General features: G+C 43.4%; 1 protein-coding gene across 3 annotated transcripts in view; it reads left to right on the top strand.

The window, feature by feature from the left end:
* The first annotated feature begins 372 nt into the window (after positions 1–372).
* CDC42BPA (CDC42 binding protein kinase alpha) overlaps positions 373–21,037 on the top strand; it is a 192,911-nt gene continuing 172,246 nt past the window's right edge. For 2 of the 3 annotated variants that reach the window (XM_063444060.1, XM_063444061.1), the window contains exon 1: positions 374–734. In XM_063444060.1, the coding sequence (XP_063300130.1) occupies positions 563–734 (172 nt within the window). In that variant the 5' untranslated portion in view covers positions 374–562. Of the gene's footprint in view, positions 735–21,037 lie in introns of all 3 variants that reach the window. The other variant, XM_063444058.1, reaches the window with a different exon arrangement.

Raw genomic sequence — 21,037 nt, 5'->3', positions numbered from 1 at the left:
ACCCCTCCATCCCTAGCAGGCTGTCTCTACCCCTCTATCCCTAGCAGGCTGTCTCTAACCCTCCATCTCTCCCAGTGTCTCCCCCTCTCTCCCTCTCCGTCCCTAGCAGGCTGTCTCTCCCCCTCTCTCCCCCCCCTCTCCCAGTCTCTCTCTCAGTCTCTCCCCCCCTCTCTCTCTTCATCCTAGCCTGTTCCTCCTCCCCCAGTCCTCCCCTCGCTGTCTCTCTCTCTCTCAGTCTCTCCCCCCTCTCTCTCACCATCCCAGGCTGTCTCTCCTCCCCCAGTCCTCCTCCCCTCGCTGTCTCTCCCCCTCCATCCCTAGCAGTCTGTCTCTCCCCCCTCTCTCTCCTCCCCTCCATCCCTAGCAGTCTGTCTCTCTCCTCCCCTCGCTGTCTCTCCTCCCCCAGGCCGGGTGTGCCGGAGAGTGTCCCCGGGCCGCACACACTGTACTCGGGCGGCTGATTTCCATCCTCTCCCCCCGGGACATGGCGGGCGGGGCCCGGGTCACAGAGCGGCCGGTCCGAGGCCCTGATTGCCGGCTGGGAGCGCGGTGACCGGAGAACATGTCGGCCGAGCTCCGCCTGCGGCAGCTGGAGCGGCTGATGGTGGCCGGGCCGGCGGCGGGCGGTGCTGTGAGCGTGGAGAGCCTGCTGGACTCCCTGCTCTGTCTGTACGATGAGTGCTGCTCATCCCCACTCCGCAGGGACAAGAACATCCACGACTACATCGAGTGGGGTGAGTGATGGAGAGGGACACTCACTGAGGATGGAGTGGGGACACTCACTGAGGATGGAGTGGGGACACTCACTGAGGATGGAGAGGGGACACTCACTGAGGATGGAGAGGGGACACTCACTGAGGATGGAGTGGGGACACTCACTGAGGATGGAGTGGGGACACTCACTGAGGATGGAGTGGGGACACTCACTGAGGATGGAGTGGGGACACTCACTGAGGATGGAGAGGGGACACTCACTGAGGATGGAGAGGGGACACTCACTGAGGATGGAGAGGGGGCACTCACTGAGGATGGAGAGGGGACACTCACTGGGGATGGAGAGGAGACACTCACTGAGGGGGATGGAGAGGGGGCACTCTCTGAGGGTGGAGAGGGGACACTCACTGGGGATGGAGAGGGACACTCACTGAGGATGGAGAGGGGACACTCACTGAGGATGGAGAGGGGACACTCACTGAGGATGGAGAGGGGACACTCACTGGGGATGGAGAGGGGACACTCACTGGGGATGGAGAGGGGACACTCACTGGGGATGGAGAGGGGACACTCACTGGGGATGGAGAGGGGACACTCACTGGGGATGGAGTGGGGACACTCACTGGGGATGGAGAGGGGACACTCACTGGGGATGGAGTGGGGACACTCACTGGGGATGGAGTGGGGACACTCACTGGGGATGGAGTGGGGACACTCACTGGGGATGGAGTGGGGACACTCACTGGGGATGGAGTGGGGGCACTCACTGAGGATGGAGAGGGGACACTCACTGAGGATGGAGAGGGGACACTCACTGGGGATGGAGAGGGGACACTCACTGGGGATGGAGTGGGGACACTCACTGGGGATGGAGTGGGGACACTCACTGGGGATGGAGTGGGGACACTCACTGGGGATGGAGTGGGGACACTCACTGGGGATGGAGTGGGGACACTCACTGAGGATGGAGAGGGGACACTCACTGGGGATGGAGAGGGGGCACTCTCTGAGGGGGATGGAGAGGGGGCACTCTCTGAGGGGGATGGAGAGGGGCCACTCACTGAGGGGGATGGAGAGGGGCCACTCACTGAGGGGGATGGAGAGGGGCCACTCACTGAGGGGGATGGAGAGGGGCCACTCACTGAGGGGGATGGAGAGGGGCCACTCACTGAGGGGGATGGAGAGGGGGGGGCACTCACTGAGGGGGATGGAGAGGGGGGGGCACTCACTGAGGGGGATGGAGAGGGGGCACTCACTGAGGGGGATGGAGAGGGGGCACTCACTGAGGAGGATGGAGAGGGGACACTCACTGAGGTACAAGGGATGGGCACTCACTGAGGAGGGAGAGGGGGCACTCACTGAGGAGGGAGAGGTGGCACTCACTCAGGAGGGAGAGGGGACAAACATTGGAATACAAGGGATGGTTAGATGACACTCAATGAGGGTGGAGAGGGAACACGGACTATAACACAGGGGATGGAGAGGGGACACTGACTATAACACAGGGGATGGGGAGGGGACACTCACTGGGATACAAGGGATGGAGAGGGGGCACTCACTGAGGATGGAGAGGGGGCACTCACTGAGGATGGAGAGGGGACGCTTACTGAGGATGGTGATGGGACAAACATTGGAATACAAGGGATGGTTAGATGACACTCAGTGGGGGTGGAGAGGGGACACTCACTGTAACACAGGGGATGGAGAGGGGACACTGACTATAACACAGGGGATGGAGAGGGGACACTGAATTTAACACAGGGGATGGAGAGGGGACTCTGAATTTAACACAGGGGATGGAGAGGGGACACTGAATTTAACACAGGGGATGGAGAGGGGACACTGAATTTAACACAGGGGATGGAGAGGGGACACTGAATTTAACACGGGATGGAGAGGGGACACCGAATTTAACACGGGATGGAGAGGGGACACTGAATTTAACACAGGGGATGGAGAGGGGACACTGAGTTTAACACAGGGGATAGAGAGGGGACACTGACTTGGGGACTTGCAGAGTAAGACACTCACTACCAGGGATAAAGGCTGGTGAATGATGTTCTCTTAGGCAATATAAACAACACTCACAGCATGAGTTTGGCTCTTTCACATGATAGGATAGGGCCGAAAAGTACCCGAACACAGGCTGGATGGTGTTCCCAACTCACATAATGAGTGACACTCACTGGATGAGGCCCCAGGCTCTGCAGGGCACTCGTGTTCTGAATGGGAGTGGGAGGACCCTTGCTGACAGCAGGAGGGATTCTCACTAAAGTGTGACCCTAATTTTTAGGTTGGGATCTCTGAGTATGAGAATACACTCACGGTATAGGTGTAGTAATTATTGGAGGTTGTCATTAATGAAGGCATTGGGGTCACTCGTTCAGTAAGACATTCAGACATTGCATTTTATATATACACTCACAATGAGAGGCAGTGTGTTAGTGACAGTCATAGAATGAGAGGGACTGTGTTAGTGACAGTCATAGAATGAGAGGCATTGTGTTAGTGACAGTCATAGAATGAGAGGGGCTGTGTTAGTGACAGTCATAGAATGAGAGGGGCTGTGTTAGTGACAGTCATAGAATGAGAGGGACTGTGTTAGTGACGGTCATACAATGAGAGGGACTGTGTTAGTGACAGTCATAGAATGAGAGGCACTGTGTTAGTGACAGTCATAGAATGAGAGGGACTGTGTTAGTGACAGTCATAGAATGAGAGGCACTGTGTTAGTGACAGTCATAGAATGAGAGGGACTGTGTTAGTGACAGTCATAGAATGAGAGGCACTGTGTTAGTGACGGTCATAGAATGAGAGGGACTGTGTTAGTGACAGTCATAGAATGAGAGGGACTGTGTTAGTGACAGTCATAGAATGAGAGGGACTGTGTTAGTGACGGTCATACAATGAGAGGGACTGTGTTAGTGACAGTCATAGAATGAGAGGCATTGTGTTAGTGACGGTCATAGAACGAGAGGGACTGTGTTAGTGACAGTCATAGAATGAGAGGGACTGTGTTAGTGACAGTCATAGAATGAGAGGCACTGTGTTAGTGACAGTCATAGAATGAGAGGGACTGTGTTAGTGACGGTCATAGAATGAGAGGGACTGTGTTAGTGACAGTCATAGAATGAGAGGGACTGTGTTAGTGACAGTCATAGAATAAGAGGGACTGTGTTAGTGACAGTCATAGAATGAGAGGGGCTGTGTTAGTGACAGTCATAGAATGAGAGGGGCTGTGTTAGTGACGGTCCTAAAATGAGAGGGACTGTGTTAGTCACAGTCATAGAATGAGAGGGGCTGTGTTAGTGACGGTCCTAAAATGAGAAGGACTGTGTTAGTGACAGTCATAGCATGAGAGGCACTGTGTTAGTGACAGTCATAGAATGAGAGGGACTGTGTTAGTGACGGTCATAAAATGAGAGGGACTGTGTTAGTGACGGTCCTAAAATGAGAGGGACTGTGTTAGTCACAGTCATAGAATGAGAGGGGCTGTGTTAGTGACGGTCCTAAAATGAGAAGGACTGTGTTAGTGACAGTCATAGCATGAGGCACTGTGTTAGTGACAGTCATAGAAGGAGAGGGACTGTGTTAGTGACGGTCATAAAATGAGAGGGACTGTGTTAGTGACGGTCATAGAATGAGAGGCACTGTGTTAGTGACAGTCATAGAATGAGAGGGACTGTGTTAGTGACAGTCATAGAATGAGAGGCACTGTGTTAGTGACAGTCATAGAATGAGAGGGACTGTGTTAGTGACAGTCATAGAATGAGAGGGACTGTGTTAGTGACAGTCATAGAATGAGAGGGGCTGTGTTAGGGACGGCCCTAAAAGGAGAGGGACTGTGTTAGTGACAGTCATAGTATGAGAGGGACTGTGTTAGTGACAGTCATAGAATGAGAGGGGCTGTGTTAGTGACAGTCATAGAATGAGAGGGGCTGTGTTAATGACGGTCCTAAAATGAGAGGGACTGTCAGGCCCTGTGCAGTGTGGTTAAGGTGCCCGCTTGCTCAGCCCTGTGCAGTGTGGTTAAGTTGCCTGCTCGCTGAGCCTTGTGCAGTGTGGGTAAGGTGCCCACTCGCTCAGGCCTTGTGCAGTGTGGTTAAGGTGCCCTCTTGCTGAGCCTTGTGCAGTGTGGTTAAGGTGCCTGCTCGCTTAGGCCTTGTGCAGTGTGGTTAAGGTGCCCACTCGCTCAGGCCTGTGCAGTGTGGATAAGGTGCCCGCTCGCTCAGGCCTTGTGCAGTGTGAATAAGGTGCCCGCTCGCTCAGGCCTTGTTCAGTGTGGTTAAGGTGCCCACTTACTCAGGCCTGTGCAATGTGGATAAGGTACCCGCTTGCTCAGGCCCTGTGTAGTGTAGTTAAGGTACCCGCTTGCTCAGGCCCTGTGTAGTGTAGTTAAGGTGCCCGCTTGCTCAGGCCCTGTGCAGTGTGGTTAAGGTGCCTGCTCCCTCAGCCGTGTGCAGTGTGGTTAAGCTGCCCACTTGCTCAGCCCTGTGCAGCGTAGTTAAGCTCCATGCTCCCTCAGCCCTGTGCAGTGAGGTTAAACTGTCCACTCGGTTAGCCCTGTGCAGTGAGGTTAAGCTGCCCACTCGCTCAGCCTTGTGCAGTGTGGTTAAGTACAGCGATGGCCAGTCTGAGTAGCCCAGAAGTTTCTGAACTAGATTTCCCATGATCCTTAGCTTATGAGTCAAACACCAAATGCTTGTGAATATTTTGTAATCTCTGGTATTGGGGTAAGGACACACTCAGAGCGACACAAGTAAAGGCCTTTTTAAGAGATCTATAACTTGGAGACAGGGCCCGCTAACATTTGGGCTATAGGAGGACACATTGTCATGAAGGGCACACTTACTTGGACACTTTGGGGTCACCATGTTGGAACAACTGTAGTACTTTGCATTAAATGTCAAAATATCTACCTAGATGACAAAGCATTTATATTGATTTCATTAAGTTAAAAACATTTTTATTTTTTTTTATCTTTATTTAAAAAAATTAAAAAGTTTTTTTTAAATGTATTTATTTGTTTAAAAGATGCTATTTTAATATTTAATCTTTGGGGGAAGTTTGAAAACTACATCTTCTGTGATGAATTAATTTAAACCCTTTGCAGTTCTTGTTGATAGGTTTTCATAGATACATACATATGTATTTATTATTTCAATGTATATTTTCTATCTGTTGGTGAGCTTGAAGTTCTTTGGTCCTTAATTGGGATTGTGGGAGTTGTATCCATGTGATCGATCTGGAGAGTCTCAGTTGATTACCCCTGTTGTATATATCCTATTGGTTAATTTGTCGGTACTGCAGTGTATCAAAGACCGGAACCCAGTACCCCACACATAGTGATGCCATTAGTTATCTTTGAAATGCACATATTTGGTCAAATGATGTCATGCTATGTATTTATTGCCGCGGAGGTTTCCATGACACCGAGGTGTAACTGTAGACCTGATTTGTGAATGATACCAGCTTTTTAATCTCACCTCTACATATTCTGTGGATATTTTCATTCACATCATTCTTAATGTGTTTGTGAGATCACTGTGGGAATGAGCCATTGCACCAATGAAATCAGTCTTGTTTTGCTTTTCGAGATACTGGCACAGAACTTCCCAAGGTCACAGCTAGGTGGTACTGGACTGCAAACCGGCGCTTCGTCCTGAGCCCAGAGCCCTGTGACAGCTCACACTGCCTGTACTGATATTACTGGGGTACAGCCCAGAATGACACTCTGCAAGCGAATCTAGTGGCAAAATGCTTCATTCATGTTTTTTTTGAAGACACAATTGATGCGAAAGGCACCGTTAAGGGACGATCTGTACTCCTCTGCACAATGTTGGATGCTGCTGGGGCTCCGTACGCTACAGAGCGGAACTGAATATATGTATAAGTGGTATTATCACTACAAGCTGAATTTACCCACATATACAGTGTCACCAAAGGACACCTAAAGGCAATAAGCTATTGTTAAGGACACGCTTTGCCAGTGCAGAGCTTAATTTACCAGCTGGTGCCCTGGCATTATTCAGTACATCTGCTGTCATTGGCACACCCTTCCTGAAAACCTCTATAAAACCGTTTTATCCCCTAGATTGACGTTTTGGTTCATTATTGACTTTATTAACAGTCATTGTAATCGTTTTTACTTGTTCTGATAGAAGCACGCAGGGGTTATACTTCCAATTAAGACGGTTCCTAATCATTCATTTATGTTTGATATTTAATCCTTTTAAATTAGAGGTTTGCCCCCATCTCGCCTTTGGTACTCCGTGGGTTAAGGCCCTGTGACTGGTATAAGTGATCTCAGAAGGGGACATTGCTTTATTGTTTCTGCTTTGCCTCCTGTGCCTTTTGTGTCACTTACTGTGTGTATGTCGCCTATTTAAATATCGAACCTCAATTACCTTCAGCAGGGTCTGCGAATGGCCTCTTCCAGTATAATGCTGTGTAATGGCATATAATAGGTATCATTAAATGGTTTGGCCAGTGCTGGTCATTCTGGATGACAATTATGTATTTAAAAGGTCTGTCCGCTCTAGTTCCAAACCTATGGCCTAATGGCTGTCATATAACATGTTTGGTGTGTGTATATGTATATAAAGCTCTAGCTTTGCATGTGCTGAGAGAGGCCTAGAGGTAGTAATAGCAGCATATGGCGTTCAGTCTGAAAAGGGTTTCGATTTTCGTGTGAGGAGTAACAGCAGGAGGAAAGGGAAGGAGAATGAAGGATGCTGCTGGTTAAATTGTCTGAAGGCAGCAAGGGAACAGAGCTGAGCCGTGCACAGCCCAGCTTAGTGACGCCACTGCAAGGAAAATGCACTGTCAACACAGCCTGGGTAAGGGGGAGGGAAGCTCATTAATGCACAGAGCTCTGCGTTTAACCTCTCTACCTCCTGGAGAGGTCAGCGAGCATTGTGCTAACCCTCCTCTTACCCAGGGTGGACAGCGAGCATTGTGCTAACCCTCCTCTTACCCAGGGTGGACAGCGAGCATTGTGCTAACCCTCCTCTTACCCAGGGTGGCATTACCATGGCATATAAAGGACAGCGAGCATTGTGCCAACCCTCCTCTTACCCAGGGTGGCATTACCATGGCATATAAAGGACAGCGAGCATTGTGCCAACCCTCCTCTTACCCAGGGTGGCATTACCGTGGCATATAAAGGAGTGCTTTACTCTGTAACCCTTATTATAATTATTTTAGAGTACTAATATATTCCTCAGCACTTGGAGCAATTGAGACATATAACAGCAAGTAATTGACAGATAAAATAATGTTGACAGACACGAGGTGTACAGTACCCTTCCTCAAACTAGCAGAGTATCACGTTGGTTGAGTGTTTAGAGCAGGAGTTGCCTTAAGCTTGGCAATGCATTGTGGGAGTTGTGGTTCTAGAACAGATGGAGATCTACCTGGATATCTACCAGACTGGAGATCTACCAGTTGTTCTAGATTGAACACCAGCAGCCTTGCACAGCGCGGTTTGGACTAGGCTCAGCACTGTATAATATATTTCCAGCCATCGTTAGGAAGTCAATGGTTGGCTGAGAGTGCTTATCTGACAGTTTCGGCCAATGAATGGGTTCACATCTTGCACAGAATTCACATGTACAGTGATTGAAGTGTTTCTTTCAGGATATTATACTTCTCTATGAATATGCTGGATGCCAGACTCCATATTCAAGGAAAAAAAGTCTTATCTCCAATATGAGTGTGTGATGGGAGTTGTACTCCACCAATAGTTAAGGGGCAGCAGATTGTTTAAACCTAACTGCATAATACTTGGGTAGTAGATTATTTATGTTTTGTTTTATGTGCACCTGACGTAATCAGAAACCGCTGACAGTTGCTGTCTGTGCATATTAATAATTCACTCTTTATATATATATATATATATATATATATACACCATATATTATATATTATGACTGTCAGTGTTCTGACTTATCCAGCTGTTGTTATGGTAACTATACTGTCCCTTTAATTGTACCTACCTATAAAGGATGCAGGTTACAGGGCAGCAATGACTAATCATGTCCTCCTATGGATTAACAGAAGCTCTATATATTTATTCTGGGAATAAGAGGTGTAATATATATGTCCTAATTACAGGCCGTTATAACAACACTGGCACCTTGGATGCAAGTGTTGTTCATATTTTTGTATATTTGATAAACATTGTCTCAAACGCCTATAATAGAGCTGAGTTCTAAAGGAATATTGTGGCGATTTTACGGTCTCGTTTTTCCCTGATGTTTGTTTTCTATGGTTTTATTAATGATTTTAGCTTCTGATCATTTAGGTGTAATAAATCTAGTTATAAAAGAATCACCAACAAAGAGATAAGAGTGTAACAGCATTATAAACGTTATATCATTGAATATGTTTTCGATACAGAGTTTTATAAGAACAGTCTGTTTGTCAGAATTATATATATATATATATACAGGTATTGCAGTCTAAGTGCCGGAGTTAAATGGTGGTGTGCAAATAATGGGACAAAAGCTGCAAGTTATTTATTTATTTATTTATTTTGCTCATTCCTCATTATTTTGTTATGTTTTTTATGACATTGTTTACTTTTTTCTGTTTTTTTTATTTTTTTGTGAAGCAGTCGGATCTTTGGCATGGTTTAATAAATTAGTCTGTAAGCTCGTTTGAGCAGGGTCCTCTTCAACCTATTGTTCCTGTAAGTTTTCTTGTAATTGTCCTATTTATAGTTAAATCCCCCCTCTTACAATGTAAAGCGCTACGGAATCTGATGGCAATAATAATAATAGTTAATAATAAGTGCATAGTGTATTTCGGGAATTGAAAATGAAATTATAATATTATTTCTAAAGTAGCAGCAATTCATTGTTTAGTGAATAAACCCTTTCTGATTACTGGTGCAGTGTTCAAGTCATTTAAGGGCGTTAAAACTGTCACATGGTTAATTGGCAACAGAGAGTTCATTGTTTTTAATCGCTGAATACAGTTTCATGTTGTTCTGTGAAGGCCCACTTTTGGGCTGCAGTTCCTGTACATTTGCCTGGTGTATTCTCCTTTAACTACTGATGTTTGCCAGTAAGATGAATATGTTCCCAGGGATCTGGTTAAGCACGATGTGAGAGAGAGGAAGGGCGAGGAGAACATTTTTATTTGGTCTTTTTAGAGCTGCACAAAGCCAGCTCATGACAGGAAGTGCCTAGGCATAGTAAGCGTTAAATCAGAAGCACACGGCCAATAAAATAATTGCGAGCCTTTTTAGAATCCCCAGATTAGGGTAATTAAATTGGTGGACATGTGCAACTGTGTTCTGTCCTATTAAATGTAGAGATGTCTACTCAACTACTTCTTTAAACTCCTCTATTATGTCAAAACTATTAGAAATAGAAATTTTATTTAATTTCAAGTTATCGGCCAAAACAAGTCTTAGAATATATCCTTTGCTCGCTTTTCTGGACTTTAGAGTCTCCAAATATTGCAACATTAAATGCACCTCCAACTGCACCAGGACATTGCATACCTCTTAACTGTCCCGAATCTGGCTCTTAATTTGGCTTGCATAATAAACACGTTTTAATACTTAATTTCAGTGCATCTTGGCTTCCATGTATTTGGAGATGTGAATGTGGAGAGGAGATTTATAAAAGTGGAACAGTCCCTTTAAATCAGTGGACCGTCTCTGCGGAATTCTAGTGGTTTGCAGATAGTTGCTCCACTTTAAGAAATTTTGCGCCACTTCCACTCTTTTGAATTGGCCCTCAATATCTTGCTGATCAATTCCATGAGCTTGTTACAGTTGACGGAAACATTAAGAGCTGTACGCAGCTTTAATTGTTCAGCATTTGCAAATGAGTAGTAAACCCAAGAATTTTGTTTTCATTCAGAGAAGATTGAAAACCTTGCAGGAGAAATGTAAAACCCTGAAACACATGCAACGCTTTTGGTGCAGGAATGGCTCATGTTTGGCTACTGATCCATAGAGAAGTTTGCCAGCTCCACTCCACCCCCTGCCCTGGCACTAAGCTTGCTCGGAGGACCCGAGACGGCTGCTCTACATAGAGGTTTACAGAGCTAGTGACAGGAATTCTGCAGATTTTGATAATCTTGTGGTCCGGCTAAAGAACTTGTCAAGCCCATTGTAGGTTGCAGTGAGGTTCCAGTAGTGTGCTGGGTTGCGATAAGTCCCGTGTGTTTCACAGACTCCAGGGCAAACAGACAGCCCTGTTATTATGTACTTGGCAGGCTCTATAAACGTGCCAAGTCTTTGTTCCACCCTCGGGCTTCAGACTCCTGGCCCTTGCCCCATTTTGCTGCCTGGACTAAATGAAAATATTGTTTCAGCGTAGGAAGTAAAATGTACTGGTAGCTGTTAATATTTATCAAGGCGTTTAAAAGGACAGTAGCCAAGAATCTCCTGGTTGGTGCTGGCTTATTTAAAGGGACTAGTTTCAAGCAGGGCCGTGAAATTCTTTAGTTAAGCAGCTTATCTTTTAGACATTTGGCCTCATTTGGAAAAATAATATTCACTTGCTGAACATGTGTATCTCATCTGATTATAACATAATGACTGTAATTTGCGACTTCCGCTCTTACGTCACAGCCAACATTTCAGATGGACAAAGAGAGACACTTTAATTTTAGGGGGTGAGGATGTAGCGGGGCTGGGAAATCTTTACAATTTAGTGATTTACTAATAACAATTTATGTAACTAAAATTGAATTTTGAATAAAGAACAACATATTCTATTTACACAGAATGTATTGTAATTTAATGTTTATTATTATTATTATTTGTAAAGCGCCAACAAATTCAGCGCTGTACAATGGTTATAATGTATCATTAGTGTGGAGCTCTGTTATAAATTCAGAGAAACAAAAAACACCAGGCTCCTAGAAAAAGAGCTACATTAGGATAGAAACGTGGGACAGATGGATTTGAGCCAAGAATAGAGACTGTCCCTCCTAAATAGGGACACTTGGGAAGTATGCTCTTCTTAGGCTATAATCCCAAATGATTCACTACCTTATTTAAAAAAAAAAAAAAAAATGTATTAACATTTTTTGTTCTTTTAAAAATGTTGTCTATTTGTCATATTAAATCTATTCCGAACTGTTTTGATACATGACCCATATACATCTTTATAGAAGGCTTCCTGTGATGTCACCATGAACAGTCTTAACCTTTGACCTCGATGATATCATTGTGACCAGGTTAGCGGCCAGCTGGTGAAGAGATCCCAAATGGGACCTGGTCATCTAAAATTAGGCATTCAGTACAAATTAAGGAAATAATGAAATCTGTTTCCTGTGGCAGTCAGGTTACGTTGAAGATGACAATCAAAGCGGATTTATTCATTTTCAACATCGAATAGGAAAAATAATAAAGATATTCTTTTATATCCCTGAACATTTTTTGATATTGTTGAAACATAAAATTAAAGGATATTTACACCAGTGTGTCTTTTGGAAATATGTAAAAAAAAAATCCATTGGAGATCAGTACAATTTCAACATATCATTTATATTTCCCTTTAAAAAAATAATATTTTTAAGATTCACAAAAATTGAATTATTTAAAAAAAAAATATATATATATATTCCCTTTCTTATATACAAAGATTTTACAGTACAAAGGTCTAATATTTTTGAATAAGCTCTAAAAATGATTTAATATTTTGATTAAACTTTACAAAAAAATTTTTTCCCAAAAAACTAAAATTGAAACACTCTATCGTATACAATCGATATTCAATATATAAATTATTTAAATATTTTTCAAAATATTTAATCATTTGAAAAGGGTATTCAAAAATATTAAATAAAAGCCTTTGTATGAAAATTAAAGTGTATAATTTTAACATAGGAGTTAAACTTTGAGTTTTATAAAGTATAATTTCCAGATGTACAGTGCTTTTAAAAACAAGTTGTTTCTATGTGTTTGCTTTTTTATTTTTTTTTTATTTGTATTGCATCACTCTCCACTTTGACGTCATTTGTGTGTACTTCCTGAGCGTGCACTGACACACACTGTGCGGGTCAGGTTAATGAAACCTGCAGACATTGTATTTTCAGCGTGCACACAAACAATGTTCCCTGCATGACTTAGAGCACACTCAATGCTCTAAACTGAGCTGGACAACCATTCCCCATATTATGTCATAATATGGGGAATATATATATATATATATATAGTTCCTTATACCCCGCACTCACTATTCCCGGTCCTGTAAATGCCTTGGTGCTATGCTACACCCTTTTCTCAAAACCCACTGACCGTAATACGATTTTACACACCACCATCTTTCACCCTCGAAATCTCAAAGACTCATTACCCATATCACAGTCCATCACAGTATACAGGAACAATTCTGATCCAAGGAATGCGGAAGCACAGATCAAGGATATGTTCCAGAAATCTGAAGTTCTGGAACATTACAACGAGCATTAACAACGGCGTTGAAATCAATTACAGATCCATCTGAAAAAAATAGAACTCGGTAATAGATGAATTTTCCCTCAAGCATTACATCCACGATCACATGAAATGGTTTCTAAGATACGTGACAATTGGGACATACAGTACTAAGAAAAGATTCTTCATTACCTACCCTGTTACAACATACCCCGATCATGAGCTATCGAAGGGGTAAAAACTGAAGAGATCATCTAGTGCAGTGTTTCCCAACCCAGTCCTCAAGGCACACCTACCAGTCCAGGATTTAAGGATTACCCAGTTTTGTCTAAGGTGTTTTTAGAAAAAAAAGAAAAACCACCTTAGACAAAACTGGGTAATCCTTAAATCCTGGACTGGTAGGTGTGCCTTGAGGACTGGGTTGGGAAACACTGATCTAGTGCATACGGATCAATATACACGAACATACAAAGACACTTCTAGTAGTAATTTGGGATGTGTTCGCTGCCTTAAATGCACCGCGTGTAATAACATGAAACCAGGGAAACCATTTTTCCATCCAAGAACAGGGAAAGAATACAAAGTCAGGTACAGGACCACGTGTACCACAACACGTGGTATACCGTATTATATCGATTGGTTTATATTTGAAAGACCTGCAACGATCTGAGCGAGCCGATGAGAGGACATAGATCGGCCATTAGTTCGGCATTGACCAGCGGCATAGCCACTACACCAGTAGCAAGACATTTTTGGGAGGCGGCACATACTCTGCCAGTACTGTGATTCATGGCTATCGATCCGGTCCCCACAGCGTCTGAGAAGGGAAGCATATTGGATATACACACTTTCTCCTCAAGGTCTCAATGAGAAAAACCCTCTTTAATGCTTCATTCCAACACGTTAATTGTCTCCAAATTATGACACATGTCACTGTGTTCTTCGGTTGGCTTGTTACTGCTAGAATATAACATAGTTGCACGTTCAAACTCTCTACTATGCACTAATTCTGCTCTTAATAGCCTACATGTTGATATATTCAAAATATTTACGTATGCAGCAAATTTACGTTAACTATCCTCAGTACTATGCTTAGAGGCTCTTTTATAAGCTAATCATTTTAAAAAGGATTTAATGGATAGTAAGTACTGGTAGATACATATGCCACAAATACATGGATTGTACTGCTTTGCATTTGCCGCTATGGTTCTCTGATACCTATGCTCACGACCTTGGTGGGGATGTCTATCCATGATAGGTGTGGGAGTACGAGGGGCCGCTATGCTACTTGTATGCTTGCACATTTTTATATTTCTAATATCGAACTAACTTGCGGGTTCCTTTGATACTTACTCATTATCCACGATCCTTTGTACTTTGTAGACAGTTCTTTATTTTCTTAAACACTTTTTTTTAATTTTCTTTGCACTTTTGCAATTGGTACAACCTCATGGGGTTAATGAAATCTGATGACGTTTTTTGAATATACTCACGTCATCAGTGATCTCACTGAATCTCGCTTTTGTTCTTTTCACTCTCCAATCAGGATTCTGTTGCACGATATTTCAATGTTTTTTTTTGCTTCTGCAATTTGTCTTGATAAAAGTCTGGAGGGACTGAAACGTTGACTCTGTTTACATGAATGCTAAATAAAGCACCATACTGATTTTCAAAAAGTCCTACGATTGCACTCTTCTTGGATTTTATATATATAGATAGAGAGAGAGAGAGAGAGAGAGAGAGAGAGAGAGAGATTTGTGAGCTCCTTAGCAATTGTGCTGTATTGTGCATATAGCACCTTACCTGTGTACAGCAAAGGGTTTTTATTCTTCTATTACACGTGCATTAATAACGTGGTAGTAAAGTCTATATTTTGTACTGTAGAAGTAGTAATCATGTCAGGTTTACATCATGCAGTTATTTTGACCTTAAGGTAGACATAGTTGTGTTGAATGTTCCTGTCTCTTTAAGTCGTGTGGCTGTCGAGCTCTGCCAAGTGTCTGAGTGAAGTATGTACACATGTCTGATTGCTATCTTTCATCAAGTGGCTGGAAGGCTGCATTTAAACAATAGTCGCTATAGGGTAAAATATGTTTAGGACCTCATAAGGGACACTTACAAAAATGCATCTGGCTGCAGTGCTGTTGGTGCCGGGTGAAAGATCTAACGCCATGGTGTAGGAAATGAACCCGGATTAAATAGGATTTCTGTTCCTTTTTGGCATACAGCTGTCCCAACATGTTGAATGAATACTTGGAGATAGCTCAGTAGAAAGAGCTCCAGTTGCAGTGTCCTACTGTTAGAGACATGGGGCAATTTACTAGAGTCAGAATTTAAAGTGATTTAAAAGTGAATTACAGATTTAAGGCCAGAGCAGTCGAACTGAAAGCATGGATGACTTAGAGAATCTTTACACTTCGGCTGTTTTGACCTTAAAGGGAAACTATAGGCAGCCAGCCCACTTCAGCTCACAGAAGTGGTTTGGGTGCACTGTACCAGGTCCCTCTGCAATAAATTACGTGCTAGGTTTAACTCCACCTCTAGTGGCTGTCTACCACTAGAGGCGTTCCCGGGTCCTGATTGGACTTTTGGTCGTCTATCCGACGCTGGATGTCTTCACGCTATGCACAAAGGAAAGCGGTGATTCAATGCTTTCCTATGGTCTAAATTTTGCAATCTTGTTTTCAGTTTAGCACGAGGCAAAGTTTAGCACACAGTTTAGTATCTGCCCACATTTTGGAAGTTTATTTTTGAATTTAGTGCAGCTCACTAGTTGCTTAATAAACTTGTGAGCTATATATATTATAAAATGTAAGCTCATTGAGCAGGACCCTTAATCCCTCTGTTCCTGTGCGTCCAACTCGTCTGGTTACAAATACATGTCTGTTAGTCCACCTATTGTACAGCGCTGCGGAACTTGTTGGTGCTTTATAAATATCAACAATAATAATTATTATTCTGGCCAATAAGAGCAGCTCAGCTGTCAGAAAGGCAGTGCTGTGTATGCATAGAGTTGTACCACCCGCTGACCCTGTCAGATCCCCGTGACTTGGTGTCAGTGTTATATTAGGAGAGGTCCTGGGGCCAGCATGGGACACTGCCACCATCACAGATGTTCTAGTTCTGCAGTTTGGCACATGGCCGTCATGTGATGGCTCCCCAGGCCTCCCTCCGTACAGCCAGAGTTTTATTTATGGCATCCTACTTGAGGAATGTTTTACTCGTCTTGGGAGCTTAATAACCTGCAATTTAATTTATATATTATTTATATAATCCTTGCCGCCCATTTTGCATGTCGATTTTGATTAGAATGATAATGACGGTAACATTTCCCCAAGACTTCCTAATGGTTATTGTGAAGCGCTCCTCCTCCCTGTCTGATACGGTGAAACCTTCTTATTGAATGTTTGATTTCCTGTTTTCATTCCCTTTTATTCACTTCCGTAAGTGGAAGTTTCCCCTGCACTAAGAACGATGCTTTATGAGACCAAGCTAAATTAACCGGGCCGGCTCAGTTATTTCATTGGCAATCTTCCTGCATTTCACTTTTAGTTTCTCTGGGAACCGTCTCAGGGCTATCACCCGTTTTCATACCACGCAGTTTGTGTTTTTTTCTGGTTGTTGCTAAAAATAAGTTCCTGCAATCACTGACTTTCAGTACTGTTCCAGGAGATTTGAGCTAGATTGGTGCAATACTGGGCAAAGTGCGAAAAAGTTGCGAAACATTATATTAGTTTCTATGGTGATTGCAGCTTCTGTAGCACGTATTTTTTGCTGTGATATAGTCCCTCCATTGAGCTGTAAAAGGACCACTCCAATCACCATAAGCACTGCAGGCTTAAAACATAAGCATGGAGGTGGCGAAGGGTGCCTGGCAAGGATTAGATAAGTTGGCGAATCATTATTAAATCTGGGAGGGCATCAGGGCAGTCCTAGCACTATAAACACTAAGGCAGCAGTGCTTATGGTTATTTGAGTCTTTAACCCCTTAAGGACACATGACATGTGTGACATGTCATGATTCCCTTTTATTCCAGAAGTTTGGTCCTTAAGGGGTTAAAGGGACACTCCATGTTCCGACACATGTTGTGTTCTTTAAAGGGTCAACTCTTAAGTACCATAACTATTACAGCTCATTTTAGTGACTATGATTCAACAAGTCTTCAGGCTGGAATGAAGATTTCAATGAGTACAGTGTTATCTTCCTATAGTAAACAGATAACCGTTGACCAAATTTGATCAAATACAAATGTTAACATTTCAACCCATGTCTCCTTTCTGCGACTTTCTTCTATGATCCTGTAAATCCGCGTACTATTTAGTATTAATTTCTTCTGAAAACGTCCAGCCTTGTAAGATTTCTCCCAGGCGGTGCGTACTTTGTTGCTGCCTGGCTGCCGGTTGCTGCATAAAACTGGATTTCTAACTGTCCCATAACAGAGCATTGTTCTTTAAATGCAAACTTCTGGCCCTTAGATCCATTTTCTCTTTTCATCGTTCATTCTTCCCAGTTTTTCATTCTGAGAGTGGCCGCACTTTACTCTGAATGATGTAAAAACATAAAACATTTGTTACTTGTCATTATATTCGTGATTCTTTTTGGGGCCAGTCACAAAACTGGGAATTACGTAGAACAGACTCCTGCAATTTTTTGATTGGAAGAACTGAGCTGGAAACTTAGCTGACGTGGGTGTCAATGCCCCCCCCCCCCCCCCCCCCCCCCTTCCACCCAGAATATTAGGCACCAGTATTGCAATTTGTAGCCATTTTTGTCCTACAGAATTGCAGTACCCTTGTCTGTTCTCCACGCTTCCCATTTTGGTTCATAAGGCCCTTTGTAGCACTTACAAACAAACCATGCACTATAAACATTTTGCATTACTTAAATTAAAGACACATATTGCTAATTAAACTAACTGAAGGCTGTGCTTGGCTGGGAGCAAGGTCTAGCTTGGCAGTCTTTGAGCTGAATCCATTGTGTGCCAGGTGATTAACATTGAAGATTTTAAGATTTTTAGCACTTTCATATATAAGATGTCTTCTCACTGTCCGTGTACTTGGTGAGAAGTGTATTAGTTATTGTGTTCGAACTTTCTGTGTTCTCTCTGGCCTCTCACACCCATCTCAATCCATCGTCCGTCTTGACTAGCTGCGAGGAAGTAAAACTCCTACTCTGTATTTACCAAAGATGGAAAATCTGATGTGACATTAATCCCATGTCCAGTGCAGGAACGTCTGTCACCTTTAGGAACCAGTGGGGTGTGCAATTCACAGTGGGCGATATTGCTGCTGGGCTCGCCAAGCTGTAGGTGTCACTAGTCTGCGGCTGATTTGTCATTGTATATCTGACCACTTCATACTAATTTAACAAATTTAACATATTAGTGCAATGACATTGCTCTCAAATAGCTTGCATGTTCTTAGGGGTCTAATAAATGTTGTATACTAAATTGTACTTCAACTATTATTATTTGAAACTAATAAAAATAAACAAGATGCAAGATGCTACCAAGGAGCTTGTCCATGCTCTAGTAATTTCCCGCATGGATTACTGTAACTCTCTCCTGATTGGTCTCCCCAAAAGCCGTACTGCCCCGCTACAGTCTGTAATGAATGCTGCAGCTAGACTGATTTTCCTATCCAGTCGGTCCTCTCACACCTCGCCCCTCTGCCAGTCCTTACATTGGCTCCCTGTATCCTATAGGAGTCAATTCAAAGTGCTAACCCATACATTTAAAGCACTGAACAATTCCAGCCCCTCTTATATCTCTTCACTGATCCAGAGGTATGCCCCTCCTCGTACCCTCCGCTCTGCCCGCGACCACCTCCTGACCGCTGCTCGCACCCGTACGGCCAACTCACGCTTGCAGGACTTCTCACGGGCGGCTCCTCTCCTTTGGAATAACTTGCCTACTGCCATCAGACTCTCCCCTAGTCTTCAATCATTTAAGAAGGGCCTTAAAACCCATCTCTTCAGGAAAGCGTATGGCCTCCCAGAGTAATCTCTCCCTTACATACCTGTCTCTTGATCTCTCCTATGGGATAGTGCTTTGCTCTCTTCTCCAGCTCTGCTTCACTCCTACCTGATATTTCCTATCCTAATGTTTCTAATACCCCACCTCCTATAGACTGTAAGCTCATTTGAGCAGGGTTCTCTTCAACCTATTGTTCCTGTAAGTTTTCTTGTAATTGTCTTATTTATTGTTACATCCCCCCTCTCAAAATATTGTAAAGCGCTACGGAATCTGTTGGCGCTATATAAATGGCAATAATAATAATAATAATAATAATAATAATAATAAACAATGTGGCCATCTTTACGCTGTATTTATCACAGTGAGCCGTTTGTTACTATGTTATGGTGTAGATAGACGTTGCAATCTGTGTTCTCTCCCCCAGACTCTGTGCCTCCGTTACTTGTTGGTGATGGGAGGTGCACTTGTCGCATGGTCTATACAGGAACTTCTGGATCCTCTGTTTGCAATATAATGAGACTTTATTTATTGATTTTCTGCCTCCTATGCTTGTTGTGTCTAGAGTTGCATGTTATGTCAGTCTCTTGTCAGGTTTCCTTAATACACTGTTTAGTGAACAACCCCTATATTTAGTGACCCCATATTCCGCCATATATTATTTATTTCTATTTTACAAACAGAAAGTAGACAGAGCTCCAGGGGTTACTGCAAGGGATGACGTGATCCCGAGTAGGCCGCGCTGCTGCAGTGTGTCTGCCTGCTGAACATATGACGAGCCGAGAAATATATAAATGAATCAAACGAAATTGGCAGTCTGCTCTTGGCAGGTGTTCCACACCCCAGTTTGCATTTGCAAATTTTACATGGTGCTAATCCTTCTTGTGTCCGGGGAAGCGATGATTGGCTGTAATGTGCACTTAGCTAATCAGTTCCTACCAGATCAAATGGGTGATTGTGAGCCCCTGTGCAGTTTATTTATAATGCATGGTCCCACAACAATACATTTTAATTACAATGAATGGGATTATAGGAAGCAGCACTTACAGTTGATGCTCTGTTTTATTTTTCCCTTGACTGAATGTTTGTTTGTGCTGTATTCCATGTGCTCTGTTAAATGGGAGTCCCCAGGACAGGTAGGAGATTCAGAGAGACTCCAGGATCGGTGACAACAGATACAGGATACAAAGTATCTCCCACTTGCTCTAATCATTCCTGGTGCCATGTTGCATCTCCTGTTGGTTCCTTTGATGACTGGTATATCTCTGTATTAACATACCTGCGTATTTCCTGTACTTTCTAGAATGTGTGTGTTATCTCTAATAGATGCGCACTAGTGATTGGCGTGTTTTTGTCACAGGCTCGCGACATAGCTAGGTATTGGCATGCATTCACCGTTGGAGTCTGTGACATCGAGGATCTTTGTAGAATGTGCTTGCTGCTTCCTATGTAAAAAATTTAAAATAATCATTTTCAAGCTTCATGGATTGACTTACTTTGGTACTGCTATATAATAAAGTTTGAATTGCCATTAAAGTTAGGCAAAAACAGCCACAATAAGAAACAGGTTGGCTGTGTTTTTGATAAGGCTATTTTTTTTATAAAATGTTAAATTGAATTTTAATTCCCCACAATTCCCACTTTAGAATATAACCCTGCGGGACTCCCCATGCAGCACTAGTTCCGGTGCTCCCGGATTCAATTTTCCTGTTTGGTCTCAACTCATTCTAGTGATGTATTCCTGCAATTACAGAGGACTTGGTAACTAAGGGCTTGCAACTTGTTTTCTATTCCATTCCCGCTACATGTAGGCAGCACGATGACCGCCCAGATAGTTCTTTGATTTCCACTATTTTTCTAAATTATGTTAGTACAGTATTTCTAATTACGGTATCTTTGCTTGAAAACATGAGCTGAGACTCACATCGTCAAATTACCAAACAGCGGT

Source organism: Pelobates fuscus, chromosome 2 (assembly GCF_036172605.1).
Source record: "Pelobates fuscus isolate aPelFus1 chromosome 2, aPelFus1.pri, whole genome shotgun sequence".
In the NCBI taxonomy this organism is placed as follows: Eukaryota; Metazoa; Chordata; class Amphibia; order Anura; family Pelobatidae; genus Pelobates; species Pelobates fuscus.
Note: the sequence above shows the minus strand (reverse complement) of the source record. Positions and strands in the feature narration are given on the sequence as shown.